Source organism: Pelecanus crispus, chromosome 5, assembly GCF_030463565.1.
Source record: "Pelecanus crispus isolate bPelCri1 chromosome 5, bPelCri1.pri, whole genome shotgun sequence".
Taxonomy (NCBI): domain Eukaryota; kingdom Metazoa; phylum Chordata; class Aves; order Pelecaniformes; family Pelecanidae; genus Pelecanus; species Pelecanus crispus.
Window position 1 is genome coordinate 23413078 of NC_134647.1, and position 14038 is coordinate 23427115.

Genomic DNA, 14038 nt, shown 5'->3' on the forward strand with positions numbered 1-14038 from the left:
GTCATAGAAGTTAATAAGAATAACATCAATAGGGTTCTCTGCTATTGTAATAGGTTTCTGCAAGAAGTGCTTTCAAAACCAGCATTTAGTAGTGATGTTCTTTATAGATACTTGAAGCATCCCATGGATCTTAATGTATTTTAAAAAAGAGGGAGTTTGTTTTTAAAGAAAACAAACCTAAGAGAAGTTCTAATTTACAGTTACATTTTTGTGGGGTTTTTCCTAACTGGGATATACAGGAAAAGATACGGATTTGAAAGCTACATAGGAGCTCAGACTTGACTCAAAAAAGTACTTTCATGTCGCACTAGAATGGTGTGAATTGTACATTAGGTTAAAGCATTGTTTTCTCTGCTTTTTTCTGATAGGTCATTGCTTGTGAACAACAGTATGATTACTCATATGATGCTCGATGTGACGTATGGTCCTTGGGAATAACAGCTATTGAACTGGGGGATGGAGACCCTCCTTTATTTGACATGCATCCGGTGAAAACCCTTTTTAAAATTCCGAGGTATGGCACTAGATGGCTCTCTTCACTCACTGGTTTGTTTAAAGGCAGCCTAGTCAAAGGAGAATGAAATCTTTGGAAAATGTTTGTGCTTCAAATCCTAAGAATCTCTCATAGGAAAAGACATTAAAAAGCTGTGATGTTAAAGACTTCTTTTTTTTCAGCCTGACTTCTACAATAATTTATATTTAGAATGCCTTGAAATGATAAAGACTTACGTATTTATTTTATTCTTATCTTAGAATATAAAATCATATAATATCAAGGTACCTCTCTTCAAAAGTACTTTTCTTAGCTACTATTGATGAAAACATTTGTTTCAAAAGAGGAAGAGGCCAACATTTGTAACTGTTGAATAACATTTTTAAATGTTATTCCCCTAGTCTTAGGCATTTTGACAATGCTATGAAGCAGTCTGGCAGTTTCAGCAAACTGTAGTCATAATTTATTTTTTTCATTTACCCAAGGATGTTAAAATGTGAAGATTTGGATTGCCATACATGGATATGAAAAAGGGATAGAAATTCCCTCTATGTGTAGTCATGTAAATTAGCTGTATTATTTCATGCTGTCCATTTTTGGTTTAATTTTGTTTTCATTTTGTTGAGTCTTCCTGAGTAAGTTGAGATTGACTGTGTAAAATATAGTTTAACAACAGAATAGTTGTAATAATAGAAGAAATATGGAAATAATTTGTCCATCATTGTAATCAATGGACTGGCATATACTTGTCTTTTCCACATTTTGCTCATAAAGAAAGAATCGCCACTGACTGGTAACAGTTTAAAACATTCAGCAGTACAAGTGTTTGACCTTTTGTTATCTGCACAGTTATCACAGGCTTTTAAAATTTCTTCTGATTGCAATTTGCATTTCTGATTAAGTCTATTTATATGCAGATGCAGTTGTGCTGGGTTCTGCGTCATATAGTTATCTCCTTCTACCCAGCTCAGACATGAACTGCCACCACTCTTTCCAAAATTATTCATATTGAAGCAGCAGTTCATCTTGTTGCCTTTGCACAAGTGTAAAACAGGTACTGGCAATTAAGGCAGCAAGGGAGGCTTCAGATTACTAAAGCAATATCTATAGATTTTACAAACGCTCAAAACGGTTTAAAAGGATAGAAGTCATACCAAAAGTAACAGCGAGCAATAGGAAGATACATAGAACAGGGCATATAGAGGCTTTGATTTCTGTCTGTAGTTTACCTCTTTCCCTATTTGCTGTTGCATCTCTGTATGATTTAGCAAAACAAAGGTGAAGTATCTATCTGATTAAATAATGGGTACATTTACTAAATAGAATAATAGCAATTTTTAAGTTGAGAGATTTCCCTCTGCTTTGCATTTTATGAGCTATAACCCTGCTGCTAGTAACTGTGTATTTGTATTAGACAAAGTGGACTATGATGAGTGTTGGATGGCATAAGAGCCTGGGGTGTAGGAGATAGAGCTTCTCTCTTGGTACTTGTTTGAAGTCAGTTCAGAGGGACAGTAAATATGACCAAAAGGTGCATTCCTCTCTTATAGTAGTTTGACAGTTTAGAAGTAATCTTAGTGCAGTTCCAGATATCTGTGCTGCAATTCACACATTTTTAACAGCATTTTCAACATGAGCATTGAGGCTCTTCTCAGGTTGAAGGTGGTTCTTCCAAGCACTGGCTTTTGAGTGCTCAAGCAGTGATGTATAGAAGCATTGCAGCTCACCTTCTGAGACTGTTTAATCCAAAATCCTCTGAGCTCAGGGATCTGGCATCTTAACACTTTCTGCTTTCATGATAATATCTGTGTCTGAAGTTATAAATGCAAATGTTAAGCCATTTGGTCATTTTTAGGTAGTTAGTATCCTTGAATATCATCTCTGAATTTATCCAATACAAATTCTCACCTACTATAACATCTAGTAGCAAAGAAACCTACAGGGTAGCTATATTTTATTGGAAGAGCTGTCTCCTTTTGTGTGCCACTCACTAGCTTTATTTGGTAACACTTAGCTGCTTATGAGAAGAGGAAAGGTACAGTCAATCCCTATTTCCCTTCTCCACATGACTTAATGTCATTGTAAGATCCAATCAAAAGAAAAGGAACCTTGCTGGGTTTTTTCTTTTTCTTTTTTTTTTTTTTTTTTTTTGGTTACTGCTTCTCAGTTTCTTGCCCAAGACTTTCTCTGCATCTGTCGTGCATTTGAGGCAAAGCTCTCAGCCCTAGTTTTTGGCTCAGTGATACTACAGTTAGACTCTGGACTCAAGTTTCTTAACTGAGGCTAGCACTTGTCACATCTCCAGAGGTTTTTGTGCTGTGCACAGGGATCTTCACCTTTTTAAATTTCTCTGCTGATACCTGCAATCAAACAGCTTAGTTTAGGGTGGAGTGAATGAGGGGCAGCATATTCATGCAGCTCAAATTCTTGTCTCAGCTGAGGGGTGGTAACCACTAGCGCCTGCCGCCTCCTGCTTTCTGTAGGAGGCTGCCTGCCTGAGCTTTCTTAAGGAAAGCTTAAGTGGGCTCTGCTTCACCCATTGTTTAAATCAAGATGTAATTCTGCACATCTGGTGAGGTGGAGGAAGGGCTCACTCAGCTGACTGCCATCAGTTCACGAATGGCGATGGCAAGGCTCTCATGTGGTCTGGAGTTTACTGCTCCTGAGGGATATAGTGAGAAAGAACCCATTCACCTAGGTTTTGCTTTCACCTGGAAAATCGCCACCAGCAGAAGGTTAGCAGTTTCCGAAATTATCTCACAACTGTAATTTGCCATTCAAACCACATTAATATTGGAGTACAATGTATCTGAATACTAAGGTACACACTTCGAATCTCGGATTCTGGAGGTAGTTTCAAGACCTGGGTTGGGAAGCAATATAATCTTATATAATTCCAGCCTTGTGTATGTACCCGTACTCTAATTTCTGACAGAGTCGTACATAATTTAATTTGTTGGTAACAGCTCCTCTTTCAGCTGTGGTTTCTTGTGGTTTGATGTGAAACTGGCAAATCAGGTTTCAGCTATTGTTAAATGTGCTAGATGCAGTAATACCAAATGACACCAAAGCGTGTTGCATAGTTATGGTGTGACTGTGTGTCCTGGTTTCAGCTGGGATAGAGTTAATTTTCTTCCTAGTAGCAGGCATAGTGCTGTGCTTTGGATTTAGTAGGAGAAGAATGTTGGTAACACGCTGATGTTTTTAGTTGTTGCTGAGTACTGCTTATGCTGGTCAAGGACTTTTCAGCTTCCCATGCTCTGCCAGGTACACAAGAAGCTGGGAGGGGGCACAGCCAGAGTAGTTGATCCAAACTGGCCAAAGGGCTATTCCATACCATATGACGTCATGCTCAGTATATAAACTGGGGGGGGGTTGGCCGGGGAGCAGCGATCGCTGCTCGGGAACTGTCTGGGTATCGGTCGGCGGGTGGTGAGCAATTGCATTGTGCATCACTTGCTTTGTATATTATTATTGTTATTATCATTATTATATTGTTATTATTATCATTACTATTTTACTTTATTTCAATTATTAAACTGTTCTTATCTCAACCCAGGAGTGTTTCTCACTCTTACTCCTCCAATTCTCTCCCCCATCCCATCGGGGTAGGGGGAGTGAGCGAGCGGCTGCATGGTGCTTAGTTGCTGGCTGGGGCTAAACCACAACACTGTGGTACCCTACAGTCAAGCTCCATTTTAGCTGGAAGTGTAAAAAGCTACTGCGAATAATGAGCAATAAATGTAATGTGCTGTTGATTTACTGCATATATCTGATTTCTGTATGTGTTCTCCCAGGATAATTTTTGTTGATTGGGCTGATTTGATTTTAGTCTGGAGAAGAGGAGGTGAAATTGCTATTCACAGTAAGTGACACTTGGACATCACTCAGGCAGAGAGTTATCAGGAATTGTTTCCTTGTTCCCTTACATTCTTGACTACCATTGATCCTTATCTTTCTCTTTATACTGCTTTCTGTGTGCTAGACTGGTCTGTTTTGTGTGCTGCTGAATTCTTTACATTAGCAGAAAACTTTGCAATATTTTTCAAGTTTTGTTATCAAGCACTGAGTAATCTGTTTTCACGAATGTACTTAAAAATGTTAGTAATGGTGAAATTGCCAAAGCTAGATACAGAAATCTGTTTGTGTGTTTCCACAGAATTTTTCCATTCTCAAACACGGAATAAAGTAGTTAAGTTTCTATGTCAGTTTAGTTACTGGCTTTTTTCTAGAGACAGCCAGTAATTGTGCCATTAGCCTTGGCATTGAGTTTCAACTTAGTGAGCTGTGGAGCTAGGCCTTAGTCTTAAATTAATATAATTGAAATCAGTGAGTCTTTACTTCAACTTTATAGTGTTTGAGTCAACAGTTGAATGAATGATTTTGTACTAACAGTCACAGCAGTTACATACTCCCAAGACCTTCAGAGATGTCTTCTTGTGTAGAACTCAAGTCAAGGATTAGGCTTTTACTGTTTTCATGTGCTATTTTAAACAGGAAAATGGGAAAAGCTAACAGTAGCCAAACATCCTACAGTGTTTCTGTTCTCTAAACAAGAAGCAAATAAGGTATTAAATTCAGATGGTACTAGTTATAAAGCCTAAATGTTCTTCCAGTGGGTAAGAAATTACACTTCTCTAGACTTTTTAGACAGCTGTTGTAACCATGGAAGGGAAGGTCAGAGTGACACTGCTCTAGAAAATTAAATATTAATTTATTATTTTATTTATTTATTATGCAAAGCATAGTCAAAGTTTCAGTCCTCAGGAAACTCTCTGGGGGATGAAAACTTTGTTCCCAAAATTAAGTTGGAGGTAGTAAGTTTAACAGAAGACTAACTACACAGTTCCACGTCTGAATGGACTAAGCTCCAGGCTGAATGGCTCAGAGGTCTGCAAAGGAGCATGTCTGTGGATACATCATAGGACCCCAAGATTTTTGGGCTGTGTGGCATTGCTGGAAAAGGAAGCCCCTTATGCCCATTTAAATCCAGACCTATCTTCATCATTTCTATTTGAAATATTTTACATTCCCGTCTTTGGAGGACATTAACGGAAAACAACATATCTCACAATAAAACATTCCAGTTGCCATGAACATTCTCTCTATCCCATCCTAGGTATATCTCTCATTGGAAGACTGTTGAAATTAGGATTTTCCCAGTCATACTTCTCTGTGCAGGCTAGTATTTATATAGAAATGACAGAACTTGTAGTGACAGCCCTGTGAGCTGTCAAATAAAACTGGAGGCTGGTCCATAAGGCAGAAGTTCATCATATGGGAAGTTCTGATGGCACTAAGATGTTTGATTTTTGCATTCTCCATTAGTGCTCTGAGGTAGCTCTTTATTTTTGCAACTGTGTTTATTTTATAGTTTTCACATCTCTGTCCTTTCAGCATTGCTGGAAAAAGATTCAGATACTTTTTGTCTCTGATCAGGATCCTGTCTGCTGAAAATGTTTTGTTTGAAAATAGTTCTTAACAGGACATTGTAGATAACAAGGCCTCACTCGTGTGTCTCTGTCCCTCTGTCTCCTCCATCTCCTCAACATGAGCAGCAACTGTCTTGTCTGATTGCTATGCCTTTCTAAATAAAGAACATGACTTACCCTTTCTTATTTGCAGTTCTCTTTCCCCATCTTGTTCAGGGTAAGGCTTTTATTACAAAGATTATAGTGAAAGGCCCATAAATGCTTCTGTTAGATAAATAGCATTAGTTGAAAGACTGCGAACAGATGTGTTGCTCCCTGTCCTCCGTTTTTAGTGTGTGTTAAACTGTAACTACAAACTGCCTGCAGTGTGAAGTGGGTGACATACACACACTGGTGATCTGACACTGTTGATCCTTGTCCTGAATCAAACACGCACAGTTTCTCACATCTAGAATTCTATCTTGCAGCTACCAGAAGTCTCTGTTTGAACAGAACAGTAAGAAGGTTTCCTTTCATTGAGTTAAGCAAGATAAAATGTGATTAGAGATTGAATTTATCTCAGCAAAATAGCTGGTTTCCAGAGGGCAAGTGAACCCTCAGAATTCACCAAGTGTGTCAAGTCCAGTGTCGTGGTTTAGCCCCAGCCAGCAACTAAGCACCACGCAGCCGCTCGCTCACTCCCCCTACCCCGATGGGATGGGGGAGAGAATTGGAGGAGTAAGAGTGAGAAACACTCCTGGGCTGAGATAAGAACAGTTTAATAATTGAAATAAAGTAAAATAGTAATGCTAATAGTAACAGTATAATAATGATAATAATAATAATGATACACGAAGCAAGTGATGCACAATGCAATTGCTCACCACCCGCCGACCGATACCCAGACAGTTCCCGAGCAGCGATCGCTGCTCCCCGGCCAACCCCCCCCAGTTTATATACTGAGCATGACGTCATATGGTATGGAATAGCCCTTTGGTCAGTTTGGATCAACTATTCTGGCTGTGCCCCCTCCCAGTTTCTTGTGCGCCTGGCAGAGCATGGGAAGCTGAAAAAGTCCTTGACTAGCATAAGCAGTACTGAGCAATAACTAAAAACATCAGCCTGTTATCAACATTCTTCTCCTACTAAATCCAAAACACAGCACTATGCCTGCTGTTAGGAAGAAAATTAACTCTATCCCAGCCGAAACCAGGACAGTATCCACCCCTTATTCTATACCATCTACGTCATGCACAGGCCCTCCCCTTTCCAATGTGTTCCAATTAATCACCACCCCTTTCCCTATCTTGATATACACACAGATATCATTCCCTTCGTCTATGGCCCATCCCTCTAAAATGTCCATTGAGTTCATTTAGCCCATGACTTTGGGTTCCATCTGTCATCACAGTCTTTCAGAGCAGGACAGGTGGTGTGCAGTGTTGGACTGTTGCATGCTGAAGTCAGTTCTCATTCCAACATGGTTTCATCAAAGTTCATTTTCCTTAGGCTGGGCAATTCTTACTGCAATACCATTGATGCGGCATATAGCAATCATAATATATAGTATTATATACTTAATATTAACCTACTATATTATTATATTAACATGCAGTTAAGAGATAACATATAGTTAAGAGATAACATACAGTATTATAAAGCAATTAATATTATACAATTCAGTTCATTGGCTATTTTCACCCAAAATCAAATTCCCTTGAGGTACACATTGGGCTTCCCCATCCTTTCGCATCACCCACCAAGTGCACCCAGGTCCTTGAGCAAAAGCAATCCCACGAATGGGTTTGCCTTTGCCAGAGGGGGAAGTAACCCAGACTGTCTTCCCCAGCATATTTTTCATGTGCACTACAGGAACTTTATCTCCTTCTACAGTACGTAAAAGTTTTGATTGGGCAGGGCCAGCTCGATTGGCAGATCCCCTGGTGTTGACTAACCAGGTGGCTTTTGCTAAATGCGTATCCCAATGTTTAAACGTCCCACCACCCATTGCTCTCAGGGTAGTCTTTAACAATCCATTGTATCGCTCAATTTTCCCGGAGGCTGGTGCATGGTAAGGGATGTGATACACCCACTCAATGCCGTGCTCTTTGGCCCAGGTGTCTATGAGGTTGTTTCGGAAATGAGTCCCGTTGTCTGACTCAATTCTTTCTGGGGTGCCATGTCGCCACAGGACTTGCTTTTCAAGGCCCAGGATGGTGTTCCGGGCGGTGGCATGGGGCACGGGATATGTTTCCAGCCATCCAGTGGTTGCTTCCACCATGGTGAGCACATAGCGCTTGCCCTGGCGGGTCTGTGGGAGCGTGATGTAATCAATCTGCCAGGCCTCCCCATATTTATATTTTAGCCATCGTTCACTATACCCAAGGGGCTTGAACTGCTTGGCTTGCTTGATTGCAGCGCATGTTTCACACTCATGAATAACCTGTGCAATACTGTCCATAGTTAAGTCCACCCCTCGATCACGAGCCCATTTATACGTTGCATCCCTTCCTTGATGGCCTGAGGCATCATGGGCCCACCGAGCTATAAATAATTCACCCTTATGTTGCCAGTCCAAATCCACCTGAGCCACTTCAATCTTAGCAGCCTGATCTACTTGCTGGTTGTTTTGATGTTCTTCAGTGGCCCGACTCTTAGGTACATGAGCATCTACATGACGAACTTTTACAACCAGGTTCTCTACCCGGGCAGCAATATCTTGCCACAATGCGGCAGCCCAGATTGGTTTGCCTCTGCGCTGCCAGTTGCTCTGCTTCCATTGCTGCAGCCACCCCCACAGGGCATTTGCCACCATCCATGAGTCAGTATAGAGATAAAGGACTGGCCACTTTTCTCTTTCAGCAATATCTAAAGCCAGCTGGATGGCTTTCACCTCTGCAAACTGACTCGACTCCCCTTCTCCTTCAGCAGTTTCTGCGACTTGTCGTATAGGACTCCATACAGCAGCTTTCCACCTCCGATGCTTTCCCACGAGACGACAGGACCCATCAGTGAACAGGGCATATTGCTTTTCATTTTCTGGCAATTTATTATACAGTGGGGCCTCTTCAGCACGTGTCACCTCCTCCTCTGGTGATATTCTAATGTTTTTTCCTTCTGGCCAGTCCATGATCACTTCCAAGATTCCTGGGCGACTGGGGTTTCCTATTCGAGCCCGTTGTGTGATCAATGCAACCCACTTACTCCATGTAGCATCAGTTGCATGATGTGTAGAGGGGACCCTCCCTTTGAACATCCAGCCCAACACCGGCAGTCGGGGTGCCAGCAGGAGCTGTGCTTCAGTACCAACCACTTCTGAAGCAGCTCGAACCCCTTCATATGCTGCCAGTATCTCTTTCTCAGTTGGAGTGTAGCGGGCTTCGGATCCTCTGTATCCCCGACTCCAAAACCCTAGGGGTCGACCTCGAGTCTCCCCTGGTGCTTTCTGCCAGAGGCTCCAGGTAGGGCCATTCTCCCCGGCTGCGGTGTAGAGCACATTTTTAATATCCTGCCCTGTCCGGACTGGCCCAAGGGCTACTGCATGAACTATCTCACGTTTAATTTGTTCAAAGGCTTGTTGTTGCTCAGGGCCCCATTTGAATTCGTTCTTCTTCCGGGTCACTTGATAGAGAGGGCTTACGATCTGGCTGTAATTTGGAATATGCATTCTCCAAAACCCCACAACGCCTAAGAAAGCTTGTGTTTCCTTTTTGCTAGTTGGTGGGGACATAGCTGTTATTTTGTTGATCACATCCATTGGGATCTGACGACGTCCATCTTGCCATTTTATTCCTAAAAACTGGATCTCCTGTGCAGGCCCCTTGACCTTACTCTGTTTTATGGCAAAACCAGCCTTCAGAAGGATTTGGACTATTTTCTTTCCCTTCTCAAAAACTTCTTCTGCTGTATTGCCCCACACAATGATGTCATCAATGTACTGCAGATGTTCTGGAGCTTCACCCTGTTCCAGTGCTGTCTGGATCAGTCCATGGCAAATGGTGGGGCTGTGCTTCCACCCCTGGGGCAGTCGGTTCCAGGTGTACTGAACACCCCTCCAGGTAAAAGCAAACTGGGGTCTGCACTCTGCTGCCAAAGGGATGGAGAAAAATGCATTAGCAATATCAATTGTGGCATACCACTTAGCTGCCTTTGACTCCAGTTCATATTGAAGTTCTAGCATGTCTGGCACGGCAGCACTCAGCGGCGGTGTAACTTCGTTCAGGCCACGATAGTCCACTGTTAGTCTCCACTCCCCATTAGACTTTCGCACTGGCCATATGGGACTGTTAAAGGGTGAGCGAGTCTTGCTGATCACTCCCTGGCTCTCCAGTCGACGAATCAGGTTATGGATGGGAATCAGGGAGTCTCGGTTGGTGCGATATTGCCGCCTGTGCACAGTTGTGGTAGCAATCGGCACCTGTTGTTCCTCAACCTTCAGCAACCCTACAATTGAAGGGTCCTCTGAGAGACCGGGCAAGGTGGACAACTGTTTAATTTCCTCTGTCTCCAAAGCAGCTATACCAAAAGCCCACCGGTACCCTTTTGGGTCCTTGAAATACCCTCTCCTGAGGTAGTCTATGCCAAGGATGCACGGAGCGTCTGGGCCAGTCACAATGGGGTGCTTTTGCCACTCATTCCCAGTTAGGCTCACTTCAGCTTCCAGTACAGTTAGCTGTTGGGATCCCCCTGTCACTCCAGAAATACAAATGGGTTCTGCCCCTCTATAGTTTGATGGCATTAGCGTGCACTGTGCACCAGTGTCCACTAGAGCCTTATACTCCTGTGGGTCTGACGTTCCAGGCCATCGAATCCACACAGTCCAGTAAACCCGGTTGTCCCTTTCCTCCACCTGGCTGGAGGCAGGGCCCCTCTAACACTGGTCACAGTATTCGTTGTTCACTTCCTGTAAATGTGAATCAAAAGTTCCCTGATCAAGGTCGGAAGTAAAATTAGCCCTCTTACTCTGTCTCGGGAACTGCTCACTGGAAACTGGAGCTGCAATTTTCCTGGGAGAACCGCCTTTTCTAATAGTTTTTCCTTGCAATTCACGCACCCGTGCCTCTAAGGTTGAGGTGGGTTTTCCATCCCACTTTCTCATGTCCTCTCCATAATCACGCAGGTAAAACCACAGGGTGCCCCGTGGTGTGTATCCTCTATATCCTCTCTCTTGAGCATAGGGACGTTGACTCCTAATGGCTGAGACACTGGTCCGTGCAGGTGGGGAGTAGGACAGATCCTCTCTGAGTTGTTGGAACTCTTGGCATATTTTTTCAGACAGTTTTTCCACAGCCGAGACACAGGCCCGTAGGGAGGAAGAGAGCTTTTCTTCGTAGTCCCGGAGTTGTCTAGCCACTTCATCCACCGTTGGTGCCTCGTCATCTTTCCAGGCTAGTATTGCCAACGAGTTGGAATACGATGCTGGTGCGCTCCGTACCACCTTCCGCCACATGGATTGTGTGCACCTGACTTCATCTGGGTCTTTGGTTAACCGCTCATCATTCAGGTCACTGTAAATCACCTCCAGCACGCCTAATTCCCTCAGGTACTGGATACCTTTCTCTACGGTGGTCCATTTGCTTGGGCGGTATAAAACATCCTCCTTGAAGGGATACCTTTCCTTCACGCTTGACAGAAGTCGCCTCCAGAGGCTGAGCGGTTTTGCCCCTTTTCCAATTGCTTTGTCAATGCCCCCTTCCCTGGAAAGGGATCCCAGCTGCTTGGCTTCCCTACCCTCTAAATCCAGGCTACTGGCCCCGTTATCCCAGCATCGGAGCAGCCAGGTGATGATGTGCTCGCCTGGATGACGACCAAAATCTTTTCGCATATCTCGCAGCTCACTCAGGGATAGGGATCGGGTGGTCACCATCTCATTTATGGGTTCTTCCTCCTCTGGTTCTCGTGATGGCCCTGGTTCATCTTCATCCCTTACTAAACGAACTGATTTCCTCGTGTATTTTTTCTTCTGTATAGGGGCAACTGATACCGGCGCAGGTTGGTTCTCTGGTTTAGCCACAGTGTCTGTCACTGGGGTTTGAGTAGCCGCAGTGCTCATGGCTGTGGCTGGAGTAGCCACAGTGCCTGGGGCAGGGGTTTGAGTAGCTGCAAGGCCTGTAGTGGGGGTTGGAGTAGCCGCAGGGCCTGTAGTGGGGGTTTGAGTAGCCACAGTGCTTGTTGTTTTGTCATCAGATCCAGAGACCTTCTCTTTCTTTTGAGGGTACTGATTAGCGTTGACCACGGCTCGATAGGCATGGGCCAGTCCCCAGCATGTTGCAATGATTTGTGTCTCTCTGGAGCTACCAGGGTGACAACATACTTCTTCCAAATACTTTACTAATTCTTCAGGATTCTGCACTTGTTCAGGGGTGAAGTTCCAAAACACTGGAGGTCCCCACTGCCCTAGGTACTTGCGCATACGATCCCACACACCCTGCCACTCATAACTATCCAGCCTTGGGGTAGATCTTTGGATGGTATTTTTAAACTGCTTACTGACCTTTATCAAAATGGAAACAACATTCCCAAGAATTATCAATAGAAGTATCTTAACTGCCCAGGGGTGTTCAAGATACAGGAAAGTTGTTGTAATGAAGGAGGAAACATCATAGAAGAAAGCAGCAAAGGTGCCATTCTGTATTTCCTCCACAACAAGCCTCTCAGAGTAAGAAGTATAATTGCTAACTCTCTCTATGAGGTAGTACCCGAAGTACAGTAGTGACTTCTGTATGAAACCCAAATACCAAAGAATGCTCAAGGTCAGGGCTTTGATAAGGAGCCTCCCAAGCAAAAGATCATGAATCACTGCAGAGCATAGCACACTACACAAACTGACAGCAAGCTTTAACGCGTGCTGCAAAAAAAAGAACATGGTGCAGATCAGAAGAACTAATATCGTGACCGGCAACTGTTAACAGACTCCTTAATACACTCTGATTAATCTGTTGTTATCTCGTGCCCCACGTTGGGCGCCAAAAAGGACTGTCGTGGTTTAGCCCCAGCCAGCAACTCAGCACCACGCAGCCGCTCGCTCACTCCCCCTACCCCGATGGGATGGGGGAGAGAATTGGAGGAGTAAGAGTGAGAAACACTCCTGGGCTGAGATAAGAACAGTTTAATAATTGAAATAAAGTAAAATAGTAATGCTAATAGTAACAGTATAATAATGATAATAATAATAATGATACACGAAGCAAGTGATGCACAATGCAATTGCTCACCACCCGCCGACCGATACCCAGACAGTTCCCGAGCAGCGATCGCTGCTCCCCGGCCAACCCCCCCCAGTTTATATACTGAGCATGACGTCATATGGTATGGAATAGCCCTTTGGTCAGTTTGGATCAACTATTCTGGCTGTGCCCCCTCCCAGTTTCTTGTGCGCCTGGCAGAGCATGGGAAGCTGAAAAAGTCCTTGACTAGCATAAGCAGTACTGAGCAATAACTAAAAACATCAGCCTGTTATCAACATTCTTCTCCTACTAAATCCAAAACACAGCACTATGCCTGCTGTTAGGAAGAAAATTAACTCTATCCCAGCCGAAACCAGGACATCCAGGCATGAAAAATAGGTGATCCTACTGTGCTGCACTCCCCTGAAAACCTGACCAATATTTCACAACAGGAGATGCTGGATGCTGAGCACTTTTGAAAACACTGTGTTTTTTGAGGTGTGTAAGTGTTAACTTCTTTCGATAATATGACCTGAGCTGTGAGCCAGATGCTTAAGCATCTTCCAGTGGTTAACCACTTTTCTTGTCCTACAGAAAATGTAGTGTCTGCAGCAAATATCTGATAGAAAAAGTGGAGTGAAGAAGAAAATGCCAGTTAAAATTTAAGTCAGATGTTTCTTTAGACACTAGCCTTCTGGATGTTATTTCTGTATGTATTATGTAGATTTGGAAGAGAAGGGGATACAAAATCATGGACTAATGCAAATTTTAAAACCCTCTTTCATTCATGAACATTTTATTATATGAATGTGCAGTGTCTCGGAAACAGTTGCGGTACCACATGCATGAGACTTATTCTTAAAACTGCTAATGAGGAGGAAGCATTATCTTAGAGCAAATGTTAATGTTCTGTTTTGCAATGACATTCTGCCTCATCAAAATGAATTCTTGGATCTAACTCATAAATC

At 43.2% G+C, this 14038-nt stretch overlaps 1 protein-coding gene across 1 annotated transcript in view; it reads left to right on the forward strand.

Moving 5' to 3' along the window:
• MYO3B (myosin IIIB) overlaps positions 1-14038 on the forward strand; it is a 197646-nt gene that overhangs the window by 28409 nt on the left and 155199 nt on the right. Inside the window, exon 8 of the mRNA XM_075710689.1 lies at positions 369-514. Coding sequence (XP_075566804.1) covers positions 369-514 — 146 coding nt within the window. The remainder of the gene's footprint in view (positions 1-368; positions 515-14038) is intronic.